This window comes from Anser anser (assembly GCF_964211835.1).
Source record: "Anser anser genome assembly, chromosome: 1".
NCBI classification, from domain to species: Eukaryota; Metazoa; Chordata; class Aves; order Anseriformes; family Anatidae; genus Anser; species Anser anser.
This window is the reverse complement of record NC_139720.1, coordinates 120,864,852-120,890,810: the sequence shown is the minus strand read 5'-3', so window position 1 is coordinate 120,890,810 and position 25,959 is coordinate 120,864,852. Positions and strand designations below refer to the sequence as shown.

At 35.9% G+C, this 25,959-nt stretch overlaps 2 protein-coding genes across 2 annotated transcripts in view; both read right to left on the bottom strand.

Moving 5' to 3' along the window:
- Nucleotides 1-695: 695 nt before the first annotated feature.
- On the bottom strand, nucleotides 696-11,918 carry LOC310898122 (uncharacterized protein; the record flags this gene model as incomplete). Its single annotated transcript, XM_083832605.1, has 5 exons — nucleotides 696-5,695; nucleotides 9,211-9,299; nucleotides 10,623-10,662; nucleotides 10,872-11,228; nucleotides 11,790-11,918. The coding sequence occupies 5 exons, from the start codon at nucleotides 11,916-11,918 to the stop codon at nucleotides 5,477-5,479; spliced, it is 834 nt and encodes a 277-aa protein (XP_083688731.1). The 3' UTR covers nucleotides 696-5,476.
- RPGR (retinitis pigmentosa GTPase regulator) overlaps nucleotides 11,218-25,959 on the bottom strand; it is a 61,098-nt gene continuing 46,356 nt past the window's right edge. The window contains 1 exon segment of the mRNA XM_083808194.1: nucleotides 11,218-25,959. Coding sequence (XP_083664320.1) covers nucleotides 23,584-25,959 — 2,376 coding nt within the window. The 3' untranslated portion in view covers nucleotides 11,218-23,583.

Below are 25,959 nucleotides of genomic sequence, written 5' to 3'. Positions count from 1 at the left end.
GCTCTAAAACACGAGTAATGTAGCACTGTGCAACCCTTACAATTCTTGAAAGTTTATGAACGACTTTCCTGTGACGTTCAGTGGCAGCAACAGTTTGAAATGCATGGTTGTTGCTCTGTGTTTGCTTTTACCAGACCCTCTTCTCAGCATCTTCTGCCTGCCAGCTCGTAGGGCTCAGGTTTTCACTCTGGATGTCAACCTGTTGCACGTGAACTTGGTCTCTGCCCCCACTCTGGGGGCAGTCTGGGTGCTTGCAGGCTGGTTGGGTGCACTCCAGTGCTGGGACGTTTCTGCGACTCTGACAAAGATGGGATGGAAAAGGAAGCACAGATTGAGACTGACCTGTGGAGATGATGGGAAGGAAGAGAAGTACTGGGGTGGGCGCTGCTGTGATGAGGCATGGGCAGCACCGAGAGGAAAAAAGGCAAAAAAGCATCTGGGGAAGACATTGCCAGAAAGAGGCAGACGGATGTGTCCCACACAGCTCAGACCTGGGAATGAAATACAAAATTTCTCAATCTTACCGTAATGCTGCTCTCAACAAATGCCTGTGAAACCCCACGGTCAGCGCATGTGCTTCAGTTCACGTGGAGTAGGTGCTTCATTCGGTGCTGCTTGCGAAAGGCTTCTCCACTGCTGATAGCGTGCCTGTTGAGGAGACTTTGCTCATTTTGCATTTTTAAGTGACATATTCATATTTTCTAATAGATTTTATTATTATTATTATTATTTAAGATACAGACAGAAAACAGAACACTAGAGGATAGCCTAGAAGGCTTTTAGCTTCATCACTGGATAAAAATGTCAGAAGGATATAGACCAATGGAAATTCTATAAGCTTCAATAACTAAGATAATTATCAAACAGTTTCTTGCACGCAACAACAATCTTCATTTAATGACTTACTCCTTGACAAAAATACTGAAGAATATGGTACTCTGGCTGTATATTTTAGGGGAAAGAAATGTTCTTCAGGACAGCACTCTCTGCGTGTTCCTTCCCCAAGCACATCCCTCCACGGTGCACCCCATGCCAGTGATCTGACCCAAGTCTCTTCGCGTCTTCACAGTTATTGGTGGCCTCGTGCTCTCCTGTCCTGCAATGGCATAAGGACTTTTCCTCATTTTCTCCACTAAGATTTATTTTTTTTTTCTGCATAAAATTTCAACATAGAGGTCTGGGTCGGTCGCATACATTGCATATATGTAGTAGACATACATAGCAAGTCTTCAAGAACACCAGTTGCATTTTCCTCCTTCCATCTGGATGACTCACAGTTTTTTTCAGCAGTGACAAAACAGAATGGAGGGGGAGGGAGGAAGAGAATATTGGATTCTTAGATACTGTAGAATATTTTCAAGAATAGTATGAGGTGTATCAGAAGATACATATTTTAATGTTAATAGATATAGCAAAGAACAAAAGCTCTGTTGTTTTTCGTATTTTTTAAAGCTGCTAACATCTCTTAAAATTGTAACTGGTAAGATCTCTTCAGTTTTTGATGAGTTTGATTGGAAACAGCTGTGTCCAAACTGTTTCAACATAAAATGAGAATGGTCTTGAAAATGAAAGATTTCTTTGTGTATAAATAAAAGAACAGCAATTTAGCCAGATTTAGATTTTGCAATGTTTTTGTTGAGTCATTACTATCTGAAAAAGAGACTGGTAATTATATTCTGTGATTAAAATGCAATTCCAGCACTGTCTTAGAAGCAAATAGGTTGAAGTTTGAGTGACACCTGATCAGTAATAAGGGATTGAGCAAAGCAGACCTACTATCAAAGCATTAATTTTCCCAATTCTCACCACTAGTAGTGATCTCATCACACTTAACTAGGAAACTATTTATGTTCTTAAAGGAATTTAGATATCATACCGTGTGAAAATGTAACCCTTGTGAGTAGTGAATAGTATAAATTACATAGCTCTTAAAAACACTCTTAGGATATTTCCAGATTGATTATATTTTAAAGAGAGAAAATTGCCCAGGGATGCTGTAAATGGTTATCATTTTCACATCCAACACCTGGGTATCTTTAAATTTGCTCGGTATTGGATTTTAATAGCCAATTCAAATAGATTTCCACTGCTAATTCACATACTTCAGATTTTTTTTAACTTTTCTTTTTTTTTCTATGATGTTGTTAAGCATCCATGCTGCAAGGTGGATGTCATAAATCTGAGTGAAGCATTATTACTTCATCTGGAGGTAGATGTCCAGAGTAGTGACAGTAGTATCAGGAGTGGTAGTGTAACTATGTTGCTTTACAAAGGATCCCTTTCTCAGTCAGCAGGGAGTCTGGCCAGCAGTTTCAACGGAAATTGAGTACAGAATGGGCTTTGGGTGCAAGAAAGCATTTCTGATATACTTGACTAAATGTAAAAAATGCTAGATGTCAAAAGGCACTCGTAAAAGCTGGCACTTAATGTCTTATTCAGGAGTTCATTTCAAATGAACCCCTACTAAGTTAATCAATAATCACATAAGATTAGGTTGTGCACACATGATTATTGGGACTTACATTAGTTTACCATTATGATATTAATTCATTTCAACTACTCTAATGACAATAACATGACTTAAAACCCTCCTTAGGGACAAAAGTTGGACACAGCTTACCTATTATATAACTATTTCCTGGAAGAAAAAAGAAAAAGTTATATGAAGTTCATTTGATATTTTAGTATAACCTTTGGGTATAGAAAATACTGCCGGAACAGCATGTTCTCTCCTCTTCTATTTCAGTCGTCACAAACTTCCATAGGAATGGTAGATGCATGAATGAATCCTGTGCTTCTGGAAATCAGCAAACAAACATATATATGTATGAAACAGTAACTTCTGGTCATATATATAAATTATTGATCATTTACAAACATATACAAATACATACATATGTGTATATATATCTTAGTATATATACACACACTTTTATGTATCAGCATATATATTCGTATATATGTAGGCAAGATATATGAAGATTTTTTTTCAGATCATTTACCTGAACTTTTGTGTTAGAATTTTCCCACTGAGCATCTACATATACATTCAGAAATATGAGTGATTTAATTTTTCTGTCTTTAAATGTTTATGAATGTATCTCTTTATAACAATTTAAAAAAAAACAATACCACTATATAACAATTTTAAGGTACCAGAGGACCTTAAAGCAAAAAGTGATAATCCAGACAAGATAAAGCTTTCAGATAATTCTGAATCAGAAAAATTGATAGTGTGAGTATCTTTAACTGCTTTTTGGGGGCCCGGGGAAGGAAAACTGCTGGCTGCAGAGACTGGGACGATACAGTTACACCTCCGAGGAACACAAACTCCACCTAGTGGTAGCTCCGATGATGAAATTTTAGAAAACCAGAAATTCTGAAGCACGATCTCAGTTGTATAACTGGGCTGTGAAATCTAAGAATAAAGATACAAATTATCTTTGGGAAAGTAACAAATTATAGAAAAATATACTAAAAATGTTTCTACAGCTTTTTGTTATTGTTCACTTGATGAAAGCTTTTTCATAATAAAAGTACCTTACATTTTTATCATAAGGGCTGTGAACTTGTTAAAAAAGTTTTATATTAATACACAGGTACATGTAACTTGTTTTACTTGTTTATTCTTTTTTATTTCTGAGGAAGACATGTAAAAAAGACATCTGAATGGATTAATTTGCTGCTGCTTTTTCCTAAGCAAACTGGACCATCTGGTATGGACCAGATAAATATACGAGTTCCTGAAACCAGCTTTGGTGAACATCAGCTTAGACTCCATTGCGTAAACTTTGGTAGCATTAAGTTCAAGGGTAATTACCACTCCAATGTACTATTTTCCTCTTAAATAGTTCACATTTAAAAGAAGTATTACCTTATGGTAATAATTTCTGTGACTGAATTTCTCCCCTTAAAAATAACTAAAGCTCATTTAAATTAATGAGGGCACTATTGGTCTATCCCTCCTTTTCCACTTCTTTACTGTTCACATTACTATCCAGGCAGAGCAGAAATAACATGTACATTTAGGAAAACAAGAAAATGTGTAAATATAATGCACACTGGGAAAAAAATAAAAATCTCATGTACAATTCATTGCAGAACTCAAGTGTAGCCCAAAGGAAAGTAACAGTTCAGAACAAAAAGATCTTAAGTAACTCTGGTAACGCATGACCCAAACATCCAGTATTCCTAGGTTTTCTACAAAGATCACCTGTCCCTTGCAAAGTATTATGACAAGTACTCAGTTTAGCATTAATTCTTTATTTTATAATTTATCCTAGGGCTTGTGTATGTTCATAAAAACTATGCATATTTGAGTAAGGGCCAAGCAGATACTGGATCAGATTCATCAGGGTAAGGGTTATATTTCCTATTTATCTAGACTAAATGTTCAGAAATCAGATTTCATTTAGAGGGGATGCTGGTAATTAGAATAGTGGGTTTGTCCCTTTTGCTTCTTGGACTAATTAAAAAAAAAAAAGATTCTGCTCATCCATACCAGTAATGGGATTCACTACTCCTGCTTTCTAATCACCATCTGAAGAAAAGCCAGGTTGCCTGCAAAAAGTGTGAATATATAGCCCACAGCAATCTGCTTGTAATATCGAGGTATTCCATAATAACTTAATATTGCATTCTTCTCCTGTAAGAAAAGCTTCACTAGAGACTGACTAAGGTATGGATGTTCAAAGACTACAGCATTGGGATCCAACTGAAATACAGTAAGGATGTCCACCTTTTATTCTGTGAGGAGAGAGTCCCATCACCTTATGTTGATTTCGGCAGGAGTGAAGGCATTCAGCTTCTCTCAGAGATGAGAAGTTTGTGCAACTCCCAGTTTGGCAGGATTCTGACTTACATATTTATGTCATTGTTAGAGGTACCGTTTCCAATGGAACTACTGCCATTTACAAAATTAGGCACATACTTAAGTAACTTCCTCAACGAGGGCCTACATGTTAAATACACAGGGTGTTTATTGCTATTTTTCTAAGTCAAAACAGAAAGAGGCACATGTAAGTGTGTACTGTCTTTTGTACCCAGAAAGTATGTCTTTAAAATGTGAACTTCAATATTCTCACCCAGTTTAAGTCAAATAATATCTTAACATCAAATATTTATAGTTTTGCAAGAGCATCAAACTGAAAGTGGTGCTCTGTAGACTGAAACAGCATAAAGTTATTTAGCAAAAAACATGAAATGCCTGTATTCAACTTTTCACATAAAAAAATATATTTTGTTTTACAACACTAACAGTTAAGGCCACAGAACTCCAGCAAGATTCTGACAGACATATCAATTGCAACTATTAAAATTACCAATAAATACCAAGAAAATGGTCTGCATGTTTAAAATCACAACAATCAAATCAATCAAAGCAACCATCAACAGCTTCAGTAACTCGTAACTGTTTTCAAGTATAAATTGCATTATGTGCTTTAAGACTGTCACATTCTTACGTATTATAACAGTGTTAGAGTAATATACAAGTAGAAGATTTCATCCTTCTGTCCTGGTTAGTCACAGTTTCCTTGGAATTCTCCAATGTATGATTCTGATTTTCATCTTTACTGTCTTCACCAGACAAATCTTCTTTTTCTTGTTCACTCTGGAATGGCTTTCCAGATAAATCTTCCTTTCTGTTGCATACATTCTTCTGGCTTGTCAGTGGCTTTCGCTTAAACAGGGAAAACTGGAGTATAAAAAAAACAAAAAAAAAAAATAAAAAGTGCCTTTTGTATATAACAGGGTCAATTTAGGTCACAGATTTATCCCTGGTAAAATAAATCTTTTTTTTTTCAAAACAATATGACTATTTAAAAATGCTAATGAAAAACACCCTGCTGCACTATTTGAAATGTGTCAAAGTAACAGAAATGAATAAAATAAATTAAAATGATTGAATTTTGTCAAATTACACATTATACAGCTTGTACATAATAATGCAAGTGGTGCAAAATTATTTGTGTTGCTTTCAAACAAGTCTGAGAAAAGGGCCAGAAATAAAAGCTCAGATCAGCAAAGCCCAAAGCAGTTAATGCTTAATATGCTTCATTATAACCACGTGTCCCATTAAAGTTAATAACAATATCTTTTTATGCCAATGAGACTACACACATGCTCGAAGTTAACTGATGCTTAAGGACTTTGTTCAACAGGAAACACAGCAGCCAGTCTATGCAGAAGCCTTTGGGTCCTAAACATGTAAGAAGTTCCATGTAGAGTATACCTCAACATGCATATATATATATATATATATCTTAAATCAGTGCACGTTGGAAACAGATACAAGATCAACTAGCTGAGCTGCTGCTTTCATAAGGAAACATGGTAGAAAAATTATTTAGCTAATGTTTCATAAGAATCAACTCCCAAGCTTTCACCTCACTGAAACCTGATGTGAGTAACAACCTGTCTTTTATGGGTATGCTGTACAAAATCAGGTGATAATGGACTTTTTCTCATTTCTACTGACAGAAATACTATGATTTATTTTCATAGAACATATTTTCTTCTGGTCTTGCTAACTCTCACTAATACATACTAGCCATTCACTGTTCAAATATACTCTCACGAGGCTAATTACAACAATGCATAAAAATTTGCAGACTGACTTATATACTTGCTTTTAGAAGAAACCAAATTAAACTAACCATCAGTTACATACACAAAACTTTTTTTTTTTTCATAATAAATTGTAATTCATTAAATAATCTCTTTTTTTGTATCGGAGGATTTCTGCATAAGAGATGGTCAAGCATCACACATGTATTCTTTAAGGGCAACAGAAATAACTCTGGGAATAGCAGAGAAGTTCTTTGAAACATCAAAAGTGTAGTTATGTTGCTTACTTTCAAACTAATTATAGTAATGTCTTATTTGTTTTCATTCACTTGCTATTTCTTTTATTGCAAAATTTACCACTGTGTATATGCCTTAGAGAACTCCCCATTATAAGCTTCATCAGAGCAAATGTATCAACATAAGACATTTTTTAATAAAGGAAATATATTGTATCTATATATTACATATACATAGAAAATATATAAAAAATAAAGGAAATACAATTTAATAAAGGAAATATATTGCAATATTTTTAGCCTAACAGGAGTTGAAGTCATAAAACTGTCTCTTAACTTTTTATAGCTTCACAAAACAGTTGTTTTTACTGCAACAAGACAATACTTAAAATAGCTACTTATGTTTTGTGTTATTCACCATGTAATTTCTAGTTTTGTGACTGTTCCATTTACATTCCCTATTATGAAATATAACTTAGCTTTATTTTCAGCCTCACATTATTTCTCCCTCATGTGAGCTGGTGTAAAACCAGAAGATAGCACAAACATATATAGGGCAAGAAGGAGTGCCAGAGATTTGCGTGATTACTTTTAAAAGACAGTTGTCTTGTTCCCTTCAGTCTGTAATTATGGTGTCACTTCCCAGGTACAATGCTGTATGTTTCCTTACTAAGACTTCAATTTTGAGAGGAAATCTTGGAAGAGATTTTTGTGAATAGAAAGGGTATACTGAAGTTAGTGGGGAATTCTGCCATCCCTAAAGGCATTTCATCTTAGCTAAATCTGTAACAACTGGTGTGTGTGTTTGTATGTTGGCTATATATTCCTCTTTGCAAATGGCGACTTATCATTCTCTCTCCTCCTCCTAAATCACAGCAAAACCTTCATGCGGCCCTGGCTTACACCTGAGTCCAGTCAAGTCACAGATGAATGACAGTTATAGCATACATATGTGCTGGACATTCACACAACTCAACTGAAGGTTTGTGGGTGATGGGTGTAATAATTTGGATTTCATGAGACAGGTGTCCGTTGTCCACATGCAAGGTGCACATTTACTCCTACCACGCAACCCTAATAAATCTGCTTTGGCAATAGAGTTGTATACTTCTTTTGACTTTCATTTGACTTTATTTGAACTTTATTTATTTTATTTGACTATATTTCACATTTGACTTTCATTATACTTTCATTTGCCACTGAAGAATTAACAACTTTTTTCCTTCCCCTGTAAGGCTTTTCCATTACTTCCAAGTCTAGTTTGATCACTCAATAATACAGTTTAGGTACATTAGTTCCCACTATTTCAGTTTACCTTCTAGTTTACTGTTTTTTATGTTAAAATAAAGGCAATGTTACAAACAGCCAAGGAAAAAAAAACCTGATGGTAAGAGCAGCTTGTAATATTTTGAGACACTAAGAACATGACAAGACAATGGGATACCATATGAAAAAATCATAACAAAAAATACTAAATATCTGGCCTTTTTCCATAATAGTAGCTATTAAATTACATTAAGCTACAGGTGCTATATATCTTATCTACCTAAATCTATATATTATCTCCTAAATACCAAGTGATAAGATGAGGAGAAATGGCCTCAAGTTGCGCCAGGGGAGGTTTACTTTGGATATTAGGAGAAATTTCTTTACTGAAAGGGTTGTGCAGCATTGGAACAGGCTGCCCAAGGAAGCGGTTGAGTCACCATCCCTGGGGGCCTTCAAGAAACACGTAGGCGTAGAACTTTGTAGCATGGTTTAGTGGTGGACTTGTCAGTCCTAGGTTAAAGGTTGGACTCGACGATCTTAGAGGTCTTTTCCAACCTGAATGATTCTATGATTCTGTGATCTATTCTACAGTGGATTATGACACTACTGTAATATTGGGATACGTCCATAGACAGTAGTATCCCATCATTCTGCAGTGCAGATCCTCTAATGTTATAATTACTCTCAGCTTTCAGTATGAGCATCTTTTTTTCTTTCCTTAATCTGTCATCAACATATTGGAGTCAAATAGCCAGGATGTGTCACATCTAAGGTTATAAGGCCCTCTATAATTTTAAGGGCAGGGAGTAGAAGTATAAAATACACACCAACCTGCATGTCTGACAATCTCTGTCAGAAAAATGTTGATATACATGCTTAATACAAAATCTTCCAATATGAAGATGACCAACTGTTTCATTTTGATCCACGGACAGAGCATAGTAAAAAACACTTCCACAGCAAGCAACACACATGGGTATCAAAAAATACAATCAAATTTTAAACAGAAACAACGGGTGGCTAAGCACTGTAACTGTTTATGCAGTTCAGGCAAATTTGGGTATTTGCTGCACCTATATAACTGACCAATGCCTTCTTGGTCACTACTAGAAGTAGAATGAAAAATCAGGCCACTTACCTTTTTTCTCCCTGTTATTCCTTCAGCTATTTGGTCCTCAGTGTTCTCTGAAGAATTATTCACAGTATGATTGTCAGTGCTTTCTTTCTCTACAATAATATAAACCTTTATATTAACTTCCTTCCAATTCTTGCAAGTTAGGAGCAAAAAGACCTCTTATTCAAATTATTTTTGAAGTAAAAGTCACTAAATAAAATGTGGATCTTAAGCAATCAGAGTATTCAATTCAACTTCATGCCCAGTCTGACAAGAATGTTTTAATTTTTTTCATTTTTCTATATAAGGCCCTTGTATTATTCTCCAAATGTTTGATTTTCCAGAAAAGAATAAGCATGGCAGTAACATGATATAAAATGTTTTGACTTGGACACTCATAGTTTCCTCTTGTGGACAGAAGACAATGTCTTGTACACAGATTTTGAAAATATATTCTAATTTGGAAAAGCTGACTTTTAGGGCAAGAGTTATTGTTCAGCATTAATCTTTATTCCATAGAATCTTCTGGTAAAGGAAAAGGTTTCCAACTGAGTTGATATTCCCATGTTTCAATTTTCCTATACTCTCTGCATGAATGATACAAATTTAGAACTTAATACCAAAACTTCCAGCTCACTGAATGATGGAAAATATTTAAGCATCCATTCCACACAAGCTGTTCCAATTATAATATTGAAGATAAATGGCATAGCTTCTTCATTATTAAAGGGAGTGATCTTTTTTATATCACAATTATTTTTTCTTACAAAAGAACAATTACAGATTATTCTAGAATTTCTAAAATTCTAGAGAAAGAAGCTTTTTTGAGTTGTCTTGCATATAGGGCAGCCAACTTCATGCTCCCCTGCTTTTCTAAAGGAATATCTGTTATCAGCCTGCTCAACTTGTCCTCAAAACTACAAGCAACATCTAGACTCAGATCTTCAGCGTCTTTGAACGGTGTTCAGAAATGACCACGTTCCACCAAAAATAATCTGTTTATGAACATAATGAGGAAATGTCATTGGTGGGTAGGGATAAAAAAGACTTCTGACAAGCTAGTCCACTGAAGTGAAGAAACATGGCACCTAAAGAAGTTGCTTGAGAAATAATAGTTACCAATACTTCACAACTAGAACTGCTCTTTTTCAGTAAAACAATCCTTTCAAGAGAAAGTCTTTTTTGTGGACTTCCTCCAAAACATAACTGGGAAAAGTGTGTTGTTTTTTTTCTTGCAACTCATTAACAATTAGTAGTATTTTTTGCCTCTCAAACTTCATTCTCTCTCAAGAACTGCTTTACCAACCACTGACAGTAACTCTATTGTTCAGTATATTTATAATAGAGATTATTTAGAAAAGTTTTATTTTTTTGAAATGTTTTATATATTTTTAGAATGTATACAATGGTCCAGTTCTTAGGAATTGTACTCTTACCCTGCTCAATGATGGTCTCTTTCTGAGTAGTCTCTTCTGTCTATAGAGAGACAAAACAATGAAATTTCTACTTTCAAACTTGCTAAAAAATAAAATGTTTAACTATAAACACCTACCTATGTATTTTTCCCTCTACTAAAACCACCCCAAACAACTTCGCATTTCTAAGATATCTATATTAAAATAAATGCAAGTTAAAGAAACAAATTATTTCACAGACAATGATTTAAAAGGAGTAAAAGATTTTACCTCTGCAGTTTCCACTGTGCTATTCCTGGTTTTCTCTCCCTCAGGTGTTTTACTATGATGTTTCTTTTTTTCATATTTTTCCTCCATTGCCTCTTCGTCTGTTCCTTCTCCTTCTCCTTCTGCTTCTCCTTCTCCTGCTTCTTCTTTTTCTTCTCCTTTTTCTTCCTCATCCTCCTCCTCTTCCTCGTCTTCCTCCTCATCTTCCTCCTTCTCCTCCTCTTCTACTTCTTCTTCTTCTACATCTTCTTCATCTTCTTCTTCTTCATCTGTCTCCTCATCTCCAGATGAGTTTTGTTCCTTTGACAAGATGGCCAAAAAAGAATTTTGAAATGCATGCTGCACGATGCTATCATACTCCTAACCGTACACCAATTCATCATACACATCACTATTTGACTAAGAACAAGAAAATGCAAAAGAAAATGTTCTAAGGTAGATAAAATAAGACAGGAGTCGTTATTCAAGGTTCGCTCTCAAAGAAGGACTCTCAAAAATCTAACTTTGCCCTCAGAACTGTGCCCTCAGAAAAGCATTATTATGTCCCTTATCTGAGGACACAGTTGAGTTAGCTCATGTTTACACTACAAAGTCTTACATTTTGTTATGCTAAGTTTAAATGCTTTGCCACTGCATGACTTACTTTTTCAAAATGGGGAAAAGAATTTTTTTCATCAGAATAATTCTGCCTATGTTGAAAAGCAAGGGTTAATGTCTTGACAGATCCTTTCACCTTAAAAAAGTGTTTAACTCAGCCAGAACTTTCATGATGCATGGACCACACTTCCTGTTACCATATGTAAGGGCAGAAAGTACATGAGCTGCATGCTTCTGCATCAGAAGTATTTGGGTGAGGTATCTTTTCACGCAGCATGTAGATTGAACAGCACTGCTGACACACTCCATCCTGTTTAGACATACCATTTTCACATTACCATCTGGTCCTGTGACCTTGTGTGCTGTTGGGAAGTTTCCCAGTAGCAGTGCAAAAAGATTCCATGAGGAGATCCCACTGTGGTTTCCCTGGGGCTCTGCACAGTGGAAAGTCATCGAAAGAACACTAACAATAACTGCAAAAATCCTGTCTGCTGGCATTTGGAACAAGGATAAGGAAAATGACAGCAGGTTTCTGGAAGGGTGTGAACGTTTTTTGAAATGTCCTTGATTTTTTCATTTGTTTGTTTTAGTGAGAAATTTGATTAGGAAACCAAACATGACAAACTCTTTATGCACTTGATTCTTCTATAATATGTTCAGACATCTACGATGGAAAGCAAAAGCAAATAACTTTCACCTCTCTAGGAGATGAAAAAGGTTGTTTCTTAGATACCAGTATATCCGAGGAACAACGAACAATAAAAACTGAAAATGTTTTCATCTGAACTCCTTTGGAAGTGGTGTTATTTATCACTGGTATACTTTACCTGTAGGCTTCTATGGTACCACTATAGGACACTGCAATATTAAATACAGAAGTGTTTAGAGATAACGCATGCACAGGATTTTGTCTTTGCAAAAAAATGTAAAAATAATTCCACTAGATAAAATACTGACATACAGTCTTCCAGAGGACTGTAAGATTGATGTGGAATTATTCAGAATGGACATCTGTGGAAAAGAATTTTCTATTTTTGATTCCTTCAAAATTAAGACAGTTTTCAGAGATATTAAGTAAAGTAATGGCCTATGGAAGAGACTCCACTTAGTCACTGCAAACTGGAGAAAATTTAAGATTAATAGCACATGTATGCACTATGCAACATTCCTCTACTAAATGGAGCATAAGGTAAAGATAGTTAAACGTAAATGAAAAGTTTTGTCCAGCTTTGAACCACCAAAACCATTTATCCCAGTTTATAAGCACATGTAAGTATCTCTAGCTGTGCTGACATGAGGATACTGTTCGAGCAATCAACAACAAAAATGCTGACATTCTATACAGTGTAGGTAATAAAAGTAGTTAGGATTTGAGTTCTGAACAGTCATGACATATTCACATCAAAATTAGTTCCCAAAGACAAACTGATATGAAAAAGCTCTTCTTCCAATCCTCACTTGTTCAATTACACAATGCAATCTCAAAAATCACCCGTACTCCTGGCCTCACCTTTATTCACACTTCACCTCCAGCTTTCTATCTACTCACAACTGCTTTCTCCCTTATCTAAATATTCAAAACATAATTTAACAATACAAAGCATATTTTCTTTCAAGACCATTTCTTCTGCATAGATAATGTGTCTGATGGCGAGCAGCACTCTTAATTCTCATTAAGCTGGAAGCTGTATCTACCAGAGGTAACTAAGAAAAGCTGAACTTGGTGTTTATAAACACTTCCTGGAAGCACAGTCTAGTGCTAAATCAAAAGAGAAAGGAGGGAAGAACCATTTTGGGGGGTAAACTTTGGTAAATGTCATCAGATCTAAATGCTCCAAATAGCTAGGAACGTTAACATAAAGCAACATTAAAAAATACTCTTTTTTTTCTGTGTCCCTATAGAGTCAACACTGATCAATGGGGACTTAGAATAACATTATTCAAAAAAATGATGTGTGAACAGAGTATAAAATTGCTGTCAGCAATCTTGAGTTTTTCTATCATGTAGACAGGGTTTGCACTGTGGTAAGCAACATCATAAACATGGACGTGTTTGGTATACTTGAATGAAAAAACAGAGCACAATCAGTGTGATATCATCCATGGCAACGTAATTACGGCATTTCAGAAACTGTACATAGATATCTCACGGTAGCCTTATAGAACTTACAAGATTCCTATGCCTATAAAAACCACTGTTCTTTTACAGATGTGTAATGGTTGAACTTCAGTGTACTACTCCATAGGTTCTGCTTATGGTTAACTTATGTATTAGGTTTGGATGCTTATGGTTAACTTTTGTATTAGGTTTGGATTCTAATATCAAAACAACTTTTCCTATTAGCCTAAACAAAGGTACCTAAATGTAGGAGTCTACACGGGAAGCTAAGCTTAAAAAAGAAAAAAAAAAAAAAGCATAAAGCTAAGCTGTCATTTTCTTCAGTGGAATTCCTTTGACAAACACCACTCAGATATTCCAGGAATCTGAGACATCCTTCCATGGGACTTAAAAGGACCCAGTGTCATTCTAGACCCCAGTTCACAGCCGTACAGGATATCCCACAACATCTGAAGTGACACTGGATGTGTTTGGGTAACTGAGTCATGCCCCCAGTCAAACCATTAAGTGGAACTAAGAGCGGTGGAGCTCCACGAAGATGCCTACTGGTAAACTGAACAGCCTCCCAGACAGATCACATTCCTACCGACTATACTTGCAGCTTGGCAGAGGTGTCACTGGCTGTCACCTCATCTTATCAACTTCTACAATAACCCATTTCAAATTATAACTCTTGATAGCACAGTTTAATTACCGTCACTTTCGCATGCTCATTTACAGGCATGTTTTGGAGAGTTTTTACCAATGTAAGTGAACAAGATGAGCATGCCATACTACAGACATCCTTTTTACTTCAAAAGATGAACCATCAGGCCATTAAAAATATCTGAATAGTTTGACACTACTATTTAAAGCAAATATATAACCCAATGTAAACACTGCATTATTCTCCATCATCATGCCTTAGAAGGTTTATTTTCTTATTTCACTTTATGTTCCCTGGTCATAGAAAGATAAAGCTGTAAGAATAGCTTCAATAGTTTTAATTCTAAAGTTGAGACACTGAAAAGATGACTTGGTCAGGGACACACACAGAAAGTCAACAGCAGCAAAGAATATGCAAGAAAAATACTTGAAATGGCTTTTATTTAAGCCTCAGATTCCAGTTTCTTCAAGGACAAAAAAGTTGTCAGCACTACGAAACAACCTTTTCCATAATGCTGTCACACCTCTTGTCATGCTCTGGCCAAAAAAAAATCACAGTGAAGCTTGAAGACATGTCTCATGGTAGACCTTGCTCAAATGACAGCTGGGAACCGGGTTTCTCGATATTGCCTTCACTGTTTCATATACTTTACAGAACCTGACAGCCTGGCTGTCCATATTGAACATTTCAGAAGGGGAAGTCTTCTGGTATCTTTCCAAGTCTCCTCAAGAAGTCAAAATATTTTTGGTTTGCCACCACCAATTTATGTTTCTAGGGAAGAAAATCTCAAAACCACTGACAAAACATATCTGGATCTTCTCAAATCTTTTTCAAATCCTGTGAAAACTTATCAATGAAGAGAAATCTGTAACTACTACGTGTACCACTAAGAAATTGGGAGTTCTGGGAAGTTCTGGCCTACAGAACAGATATTTCTCTTTCTATTTGTCCAGGAAACTGTTAATAATCCACAGAGAAGATTATTATAAAGACAGCTGAGAATGAGGTAGTTAGCTACATGCTGCTTCTTTGGCTACCTTCTGCCAAGCAGCCACAAATTTACAATTGCTTACCAGAGTTTTCAATCATGGAGGGAACAGATTCCTCCTACCACCTGTCCAGCCTATTACCTTTAGATGCTCCAAAGTATCCCATGGGTCTCTTATATAGTACAACAACTGAACTAAATACATACCTAAAAGGAGTTTCACTGTGAAGAAGACTCATAGAAGATGGATATCAGCTCTATAGAGGTTGATATATGGGCCACAGTTGCTGTCATATGGGAGTTAACAATGCTCCCTTTGTAAAGCACTGGTAAGGACAACAACAGAATACATTTCTACAGACCATCCTTCTTTTTTGATGCAGGATTGAGGGGGAAGAGGTATAGGAATTACAATTTCCAAAGATCTCCAAAACACTAGTGCATGTCAATGTCACTCCTGAATTGTCTATACTGGGAAGATACACTATGTTAATATTCTGCTAACAAGGCATATAAAGTAACAAGGTTAACCATTAATTTACATATAGATGAAGAAGACAATAAAAAGAATTCTGTTTACCCTTTGTGGTTTATAAATATATGGATGGGTAGGCACATACCATTTTGTTGATATTGATCTTGTAATGATGTCAAGTTACATAATGTGAAGTGCTTGGAAATACTTTCTTACAAAACTCTTCATAAGGCTAAGATACATACCTCACAGTTATTTAGGGGTTACAGTGAAAGCCTAATATCTTAAAAGCCATACAGTGCTAGCCATGTCGTTAGGAATTTGAACTGGACTTTCATTTTGTAGCTATTAATATAGAAAAGCTATTAGCTCAGCTATTCTAACCCTTAGAGAAGTATTTTCCACTTTAATGATTATTAAAGAAAAAGCTGTACAGATTAAAGATAGAAGTATTCAAATGAGAGTACTCAAATGAGAGATTTAAAAGCTTATTCTTTCACTTACAAGCAGTGAGGCAGTCAAAAAGCCAAATTAGGCTTTCCTTGTATATTTTCATGAAGACAAACAGGGGAGCTCAGCTGTGTACACACAAAAGAATTTTCAGTAGAAACCAAAGCCCATCACCATACCTCACCTAAAAATTAAAATCTGGAATCCTATGAGGTTTTATTTGTTTGGTGGTTGTATAATTCTATGTCAAGAGCATTCAGCACAGATTATCTGATACTTTTAACAGTCCCTTAACCGGGAAGACTTCTGTCATGTAAGTGTCCTGGAATATTAATGTAATGCTGAGCTCATAATTTCCTGCACACTGTGCAGACAGTCAAGCAAATGAAAGTAACTTTTATGTCAGGCATGAGATTCTGTTCCTACACGTTAAGCAAAAATTGAACTCTAATGATAGCTGTGTTTTTTTGCTAATACGATGGAAGAAAATATTTCAAAGTATTTGATGCCCACACAGTGATACAATGACTACTATGAATATGTGACATCAAATTACTACAATACTATTTGTGACACTACAATTGCATCCTCTAACAGGACGGTGTCACTGAGAAAACTTGAGTAAAATAGTAAACAATGTAGATAGAAACTGAGCAGACTCGTTTTTCATTGTTGTGTTCCTAAGTCATCTCTGACCATACTTTACTAAACAATATACTTTGTTTACCAGAAAGCAAACGAGGACCTGTAAGTTTACACAGATCTGTCCATTTTTGTCACAGGCTGGCAGTACACATACTTTGCATTAAAAATAAATCTGATTGCGTTTTCAGGACTTCAGATATCACTCAGAAACAGTACAGTGATGTTTAGTACACAGTACTAGAGAGTCCTTTGTTGCTGCCATTACCTTACACATTATTTCAGCTGGCTGTGATGTAATTAGTCTGTGGCTTGCCAGCTTGCTACTGTAGGAGTAACTGAAGATACCCCTCTGAATTTTTGTTTGAGTATAAACAACTCCTTAACAATGTATGAAACCTTAATGTAAAACTACTTTCTAAAAAAGGCAGCATTTGTATTTTCAGGTTTGTTTTAGATTTTGACTTAATCTCTTCACTACAAAAATAATTTAAATAGAATTACCTAAAGGATAGGATTACCTAGAATTACCTCCAGCAAGTCAGAACAAATTTTTATTATTTATTTCCCAAGATAAGTCAACATGTGAAATAGCTCAGACACATTATGGCTTTCACATACAAAACAATATCTTCTCCAAAAAGTCTGCTTTCCTTGGAGAACAAATAAATAATATCAATTTCTAAGGTGAAAATGAAAACAAACAAATAAACAAACCCAAAACCAACCAACTCTACAGAACTAGAGTATTTTGTTAAATAAATACCCTTTAATTTTTAATCACTTGGAAAAGGCACACCAAAACAAATCCTAGGTACTTAAGCAAAACAGATGAAATATGAGCGGCTTCAAATCTGAATATATTATCTCAGAAATTTGGTGTGTCTTTGAAAGATATTATGCTGCATAAAAAAATGAATTCTTAATGTTAACAGGCAAAGAGTCTGTTAAAAGTAAGTTGGGAATATTAGTCCACACATGGATGCATTTTCTGCATTTTTTCCAAATTCTTATAGAAAAATGTTTATATTGTTCTTTTTCTTCTCAGAAATGACAATAAGTGTCCATTTTGCAGCAGTTCTGCTGCTGCTGCGTTTCTAATTATGAGAGGCATTTTGTGCCTTGGCTAGACACTGGATAAAATGAAAGTAATTATTTTAAACTTCCTTTTAAGAAAACCAGCCTCTGCCCGGGCGGCTCACAGCCCCAAACTCATATTACAATGATAATGATTGCTGAGTTTCCAGATGAATGTCACAGCAGCGTCTTGTAACATCACTGGTATAGGGGAAATGGGAAACATTACTCTTCAACACTAGAGTGATCTACACCTCCTCAGGTACAAATGCAGATGAAGGCTTTGCTTAATATATAGTTCTACTTACAGCTACCTTCATTTAGCTCACTTTCAATACGTAACCACAAATACTTTACATTTCATACAAACCACTAATACAATTCTGTGTGAAAGGAGGAGTACTTATTACAAATTATAATGCTCTAGACCCAGAACATTAAAGCTGGGATGTTCCATCAGACTGCCCTGTAACCTACCCATCACCCAGAGATAGAAAGAGCTGAGAGCCACATTTGACGTTTCAATGTTGGGACCTCTGTGAAAGCTGGAATGGTAAGTAGTCTACTTGACAACTCAGGACACTGGTAATAAATATTTTCATAACAAAGTATGAGTTTTTGAGATCACGATATTAACATTTATTTAGATGATTATACCATGAGGTTGCCAAGGAAAGAAGCAATGGGCATTAATACAAATCCTTAAAAAAGATGGTGATTATGTGTACTTGCTTTGTCTTTTTGCAATAGAAAAGTAAAGCCTCAGTAACTCTCAGCAGTGCAATCTTTTTACGTCAAAAGTATCTCACCAAAATCTTTTCATTATGCGTAAGTAAACCTCTATTCTCTGCATTAAAATGTACAAAAAAGTGTATTAAAATATTATAATTCAATGAGCGACTTCAGGTCAAAAACATGTTCAGAACTCAACTGAGGACAGAACTATAGGTTTGCCATTGGTGCAAGAAAAACATTAACTCAGTTGCTCGTAGAATGCTACAGTACTAAACATCGCCATTTATCTGAATTGCATATCTAGAAATGAGTTGAGAATTTGCCCTTGTGTATCAGATACCATGTAGTCTATTACAGGCTACAGATCTGACAACATTCTTTTGTCTGAAGATCCTGTTATTTCTGAACTTGGCTTCCCATAAAACTAGTTTTAAAATTAAAGACATACACAAAAGTTCACTTGAGTTCACGGTTCATAAATCTAGTCTATATGTCCTAAGAAAAAGGTCAGATCGCATTAAAAAATATAAAATTATGCTTTGCCCTTAAATTTTTATTTATTTTTTTTGTACCAGAAAGGGTATCTCAGCCAAGCATTTGTCAAATGACTACATTCACACTGCAAATTCAATTTGCTGTTCTGAGAAGTAAGATCAATAAAGTATCATTACTTTATGGAGAAAATAAGCTAAAAGTTACCTTTTAGCTAAGAAAAGCTTGGGGGAAAATGTAAAAGCAATGGAAACAAAAGCTAAATGTCCTTTTCTCCATGATTCCTAATGGCCCCATACTAAAGAATAAGGATGTACCTATCCAGATAAGACATCAGAACAAAACATAGTTAATCCAAACTAGGTATTTTCTGTAGTTTGGAGAAAGACTTTTTTGTTTTTCAGTACAAATTAGGCAAAGAGAACAATTATTTGAATAGTTTGATATTTTCAGCTACAACATGACAAAATTTAAATGCTGAAATTTTGCAAGCATGAGGGAAAATTTATGGTACAACTTATTCAGAAATAATTTGGGAAGAAGTGAACCATGATATCACAGGGCTTGCTGTTTTTCTGGGGAGTAAAGACAAAAGCTGATGGTGAAGAGTTGCGGAGGGGGTTCATTATATAAAGTGAATGGGTGACAAAATTCAGTGTTGACAGATGTAAATGCGTGGAAGTTGAATACCAAAAACTTAAGTGTACATCTGCCCTCAAATTGACAAAGAGAAAATTGACAATGTCAAAATATGCTTAAAATAAGCACTGGGTGGATTACACGGTAACAAAGAGACTTTTGAAAACCCAAAGAAAATCAGAGTCAGCTTGAAAAGAAGTATAAAAGCACCAATTTGTGACATTAGGGGAGGGAAGTGGGAATAGAAGAGCGGACAAAATTGGGTGTGATACTGCCACGAGCTCCCCCGCCAGCACCAGGACCTTCCTCAAGGCCTGAGAGAATAGCCTCTCTGCCAGATGCCTGCATGCCAGCTGCTGGACGTGCTACAATGAAGAAGCAGACCCACACCTCGTGAGTATGGGTTGTTACAGGGTGCTTTCTCGCCAGCATGGGGATTAGCAGATTGAAGGAAGCAGCTTGGGTACCGATAAATCTAGAACACGCTCAACTCTTACAGGAGGTGTTTGGCAATAGATTTGCCCGTCCCCCTGAAAATCAGGTATGTGCTTGTAACTTGTGCCTGCTGTGAGAAGAACTGTATTTATGTGCAATTCTGTGAACGTGCTCATGAAGGTGTATGTGGGGATTTGAGTTTCTGAGATCAGCAGCAAAAGGCTGCTCAGAAATTTGCATCTGCTTATTAACATGTTACGGATGTCTAGTATTGTTGGTACCTGCTGTGTTACTGCTATTGGTCTTGAATGTGCAGTTCATTGATTGCTGGTTAACTATTATTAACATATCAATAAACCACGTTGATCTTGACTTCATTTCAACCACAGAGTTGAACACTTTTTCCCTGTCACAACCATGAGGGAATAAATCATGAGACAATTAATGCTCTTTTTCTTCTCTAATACAGAGCCATCAAATGAAAGTATCACGCCAGATTCGAGACAAAGAGGAGAGTTACTTCTTCACACAACATTTAAGGTAATCTAAGAATTGTTTGCCAAAACATGTACCAGACACAAAATGCTTCCATGGGTTCAAAAAGTGAGTGGAAGAAATTCATGAAAAAAAAAAAAAAAGGCTATTATATACAACAGATACAACTTCTGAAGCACAGATTATTGAAAGCTGAGTGATTATACAGGAAAAGTATCATTACACATTTTTATTTATTTTTTTGCCAGGCATTCACAGGTTGCCTCTGGCAGAAATAAGACATCGGGCTAGGTAGACCTTTGGTCTGGGCAGTTATGTCTGTTGTTTTCTCTCTCTATTTCAGGATTTTTTCTCCACTAGAAACTAGTTTAGGATGACTTCTGCCATGTTGTGTAAGTACTGCACATAAATCTTTTTTCTATAGTAAATACCAAGGACATGCTGAATTTCCATAAAACTGCAACTACCAAGCTTTATAAATCCGCATGAGTCAAATAAAACAAAATTCCACTCTAGTTATGCTGATGGAGTTCCAAAGTCCCCCCAAACATTGGCATAGTGTACAATTTATGTAACTGTTCTGTGGAAAACCATCAGAAGAGATGCAGCAACGCTCTTGCTTTTCCCCTACCACAGGAATGATCTACAAAGCAATATAAGATCAGTTCTCATTTCAAAGAATTTTTATCCAGACAGAATAAAGAAGAGGAGATGCCCACAACTTGGCTTCTTTTACACTCCTGGGAAACATTGGGAAGACTTATGATACCAGCATGTGTTAAGAGAGCAACAACAAATGGTCCCCACTTACCTAAGGATCTAGATTAAAAGCTACACCCAAACAGTATATGAAGATTTATTCCCATGTGGAACCTGAAATCACTTGTTTCAAAGTGCTCTCGTGTTGTTTTTTTTTTTTTTTTCTCCCTCTCTCAAATATTATTCATATGAAATAACAGAATTTTCTTAGCATACAGCTTTCTTCCATGACTGAATTTTAGAATCACAAATAAGTAGGCATCATATCGAAGATGCTCACGGTCTATAAACATGGTTTTAGGTCTATAAAAATACTTCTCAGTATTACTCTAAGTTTAGTCACAGTAACATCCTGATCTTTCCTAAGAAATAAAATAACATGGTTTAACTCTAGTTAGTTTCAAACATAAATATTTTCACAGCACTCCATTACTAGAGTAAGCTGCCTTCTTAGGAAGTGCATTTAACTGTTAAAATGTTCCATTCAATCACAATATCAGGATACTCACCCTTTTCCAAAGACTTACACATACTCATGTCAACATAACATATTCCAGAAAGTTCCAAAGGTTGAAATTGATTTCACGGGAACAAAATAGAGTCACTGGCGTAAGTATTCTTGTTATAGTTATTGCATACAGCATGTTACTGAAATCAATCTTACCTTCAAACATGGTACATGAAAGTGGTGACTGAAGTTGGAAAGGTTGAACTGAACTAGAATCTACTGGCAAACCATTAATCTACCACAGTCTTTATAGAAAATAAATTCAGGAGACATTGTGTCAAAGATGGTTTAATGTCAGTATCTTACAAAACAACATTAAAAATGTTTCATAATCTCAATATAATGATCTCATTAACATTTTTATTGAGTGATGTTTACTCATTTTGGCTTCTTTCTTCTCCTGTACTCATTTTAAATAAGTTTTAAATAATAATTCTTCCAGAGAATGTCAATACTGAGATCTGTTTACAAAATCTCAGACCACCCATTATCATAGTAATAACTAATAATGCTGAATGACAAGAGTTCATTTCCTTTCTTTTGCTGGTTCAACCACTATTAGCAATAGCACAGTATTTCAAAATCACAAAAATAATTTTTAAGATTTTTTGTGCATTTTAAGGAAGCTTTAGAAATATTAGCATACTTTGCAATTTACAAAAGCAGTTTAGACTTTTACGCCACTTTTGCTACTACTCCATCTAGTTTCTTGGTTTATTACAGTATCTTCTTTCTGGAGATCACTGATGTGACTTTTAGGAAGGGAAAACACAAATCTCCTCCAATGAGAACAAGCTTAAGTTCTGATCCTGAAAACATACATATATACTTCACACTGCAACAAATACATTCCTCTCCTTGGGAACCTTAAGAGTTAGATGACTAATGTAATTTAGACTTTTGTAGGCAGCTATTTAATCTTTTTCATTTTTTATGTCAAATCACCTGATGTGATAGTCAAAAATTATCACTAAGCAGATGTATTCTGACTATACTGAAACACAGGCCAAATTCTGAGGCTCCTGTTTGTCTTTTTGCACATAACTGTGCACACAAAAATAAGAAGTCAACCTTAAGGCCTTTGGAAAAGCCCAGGCCACCATTTACTCAGGTTTGCCTTTCCATTTCCCTCCCATCTACTGATCCAAGCAGATTTGGCAACTTGGCCTTTCTTTAATTTATGTTGAATACTCAAGCAAACATTTTACAAATATATAAACAGAAGAAAAGTAGTGAGAATGAATATGGAAAAATAAAATTTGAAAATGTGTTTCTTTTATGATTTACTGACACTGTTTTTCATATAAGGCACATTAACAAATAAGCTGCAACTAAAATTCATGTATTACTTCAAAAAAATCTGATTCAAAGGCAAAGATTACACTATTACAATGTGTAATTCATGTTATCAGCATGAAGTTATAATCTGAGGCATACACATCTTCCTTCCTCAGCAACTGTCATATATGATAAAGATGATTGTGCAAATGACTTATCTCATGAGAGCTTCCCAAATCTAAACATTTCCTTCAGTCCTTTTCAAGAAATAGGCACTTCAGTGTATGTATAATAGAAAGTTTTGGCTACATCTTAAAATTAATCTACCGTAGTTCCAGATCTTCCTGAGTAGGCTTAAAATGCATATCCAGTAGTCCATACTACCTTAGAGTTAAATAATGAGGCAGCACATTGTTCCAAAATTGTTCTGAATTATGCAAACCATTTGCTACACGCTGTTTGGACTTCATTTTTTGTTTAGAGCTGTTTGGTACAGCAGAACTTTCTGTCTTCCCTGGTTTCCTGGATTGTCTTTTCTTTTGTAGAAGCTTATTATTAACAATTTTTATTTTACCTTTTCCTTTTTCTTCTTCCTCCCCTTCTTCTTCCTCGTTTTCCTCTTCTTCCTCCTGTCCCTCATCCCCTTCATCTTCTCCTTCCAATTCGTCTTCCTCCTCTCCCTCTTCCCCTTCTTCTTCCTCCTCTTCCCCTTCTTCTTCCTCTTCTCCCTCTTCTCCTTCCTCTTCCTCCTTTTCCTCTTTTTCTTCTTCCTCTTCCCCTTCCTCTTCCCCCTTTTCCTCTTCTTTTTCTTCTCCCTCTTCCCCTTCCTCTTCCTCCTCTCTCTCTCCCTCTTCTACCTCAGCTTCCTCCCCCTCTTCCTCCTCAATTCCCTCTCCCTCTTCCACCTCAGCTTCCTCCCCCTCTTCCTCCTCAATTCCCTCTCCCTCTTCCTCCACTCCCTTTTCTCCCTCCTCTTCTTCTTCTCCTTCTCCCTCTTCTTCTTCCCCTTCCTCTTCATTTCCCCCCTCCTCTTCTTCCTTGTTTTCATCTTCTTCTCCCTCCTTCCCTTCTGTTTCTACCTCTGCTTCTTCCCCTGCCTCCTCCTCTTCTCTTTGCTCTTCCATTTCATCCTCCCCATCTTCTTCTTCCTCTTCCACTCCAACATCCCCCACCTCCTTAGCCCTCTTATCTTCCTCTTCTTGTTCTTCATCTCTCTCTTCCTCTTCTCTGCCTGACAATGCTTCTTCTAACTCCCCCTCTTCACCCTCATCTCCTTCATTCTCCCTTTCTTTTTCTTCATTTTCATCTTCTCCTTCCTGTTCTGCCTCTACCTCTTTTTGTTCCTCCCTGTCTCTATCTTCATCTCCTTCCTCACTTTCAACCCGTTCCTCCTTTTCTTTTTCAGTTTGTTTGTCTTTTGCATCCTCCTCCTCAATATCCTGTTTTTCTCCCTCACTTGATATTTCTTCTTCCTCTATGAACCTGCCTTTCTCATCTCCTTGGTCTGTGCTATCTTCTTGATGATTTTCTTCAACTTCTTTTGCATTCTCATTCTCAGTGTCTCTTTCAACCTGTGATTCATCTCTTTCATTTTCTTCCTCACTATCTATTTCCTCTTTATCTTCATCTCTTTCTGCTGAGACCTCGTCTCTATCTTCCTCAACCTCAGTCTCTTCTTCTTCCTCCCCTAGTTCAACTTCACTGTCAACTGTTTCATTCAGTTGATATCCATTTTCTTTTTCACTTTTACCGTTTCCACTCTCTTCACTTTCCTGCTCTTGATTAGATTCCTCATCATTCTCAATTTCTAACTGTCTCTCTTCATTAGATTTAGCTTCTGAGTTTGTCTCTTCTTCATTTAGGCTTTTTATATCAGCGTCTTCTACATATTCTTTCGTGTTGTTTGTAGCTTGAACCTCTTCAATTTCACTGACTTCTTTTTCGAAGTCCAAATCTTTTACATCTTCTACTGTTTTCATTGCCTTCTGGATCTCTCTGCCTTCATAACAGTCCCCTTCTTTTTCCCTACTTTTAAGTATGTATTTTGCAAGGTCGTTACTATTTTCTTCACTTGAAGATGATGACATAGTTACTGCTCTTTGTTTCAAAATCTGATCCTTTTTTTTAAACTCCCTCTCCTTTACATTATTTTCTTTCCCTCTGACACCTATTCTTTCACATTTATTAGATTTTTCAACAGCATTCTTTATTTTGTTTCCACTTTCTACTGTTTCTTGACTTCCTTGATTTTCAACCAGATTGGATTTTTCTGCAATTAAACCAGTCTGGAGCTGATTACTGGATGCAGATGGAAGTACATCTATTTTAAGGGATTGCTTAGATCTAACAACTTTTGACTTTTTATCTGAATAATTTGCTTTTTCAGTCAGAATTTGTTTTTCAGTGGGAAAACTATGGGTTACTTCCTCTCTGGCAATTTCAGGATTTTCTGAATATTCTTTTTCCCTTTTCACTAATATACATTTGTCCTTGGTTTGCTGAACACCACTTTTTGAGGTACTAACACTTTGTGCATGCTCAGATTTACCTTTCACTCTAATTTTTTTGGCCACGGGCTTCCCTACAAAGGCACTACTTTTTTCTAAATCTGCATATTGTCTTGGTAACTCTGAACGTGAAGACTGCTTTTGTAAAGAACCAGAGTCTAATTCTGGACCTTTCTGCATGAAATCAGAATCAATGGTTTTCAGCCCACCCTTACCATCTCTTTTAAGTTTCACATTTTTATTGTTCTT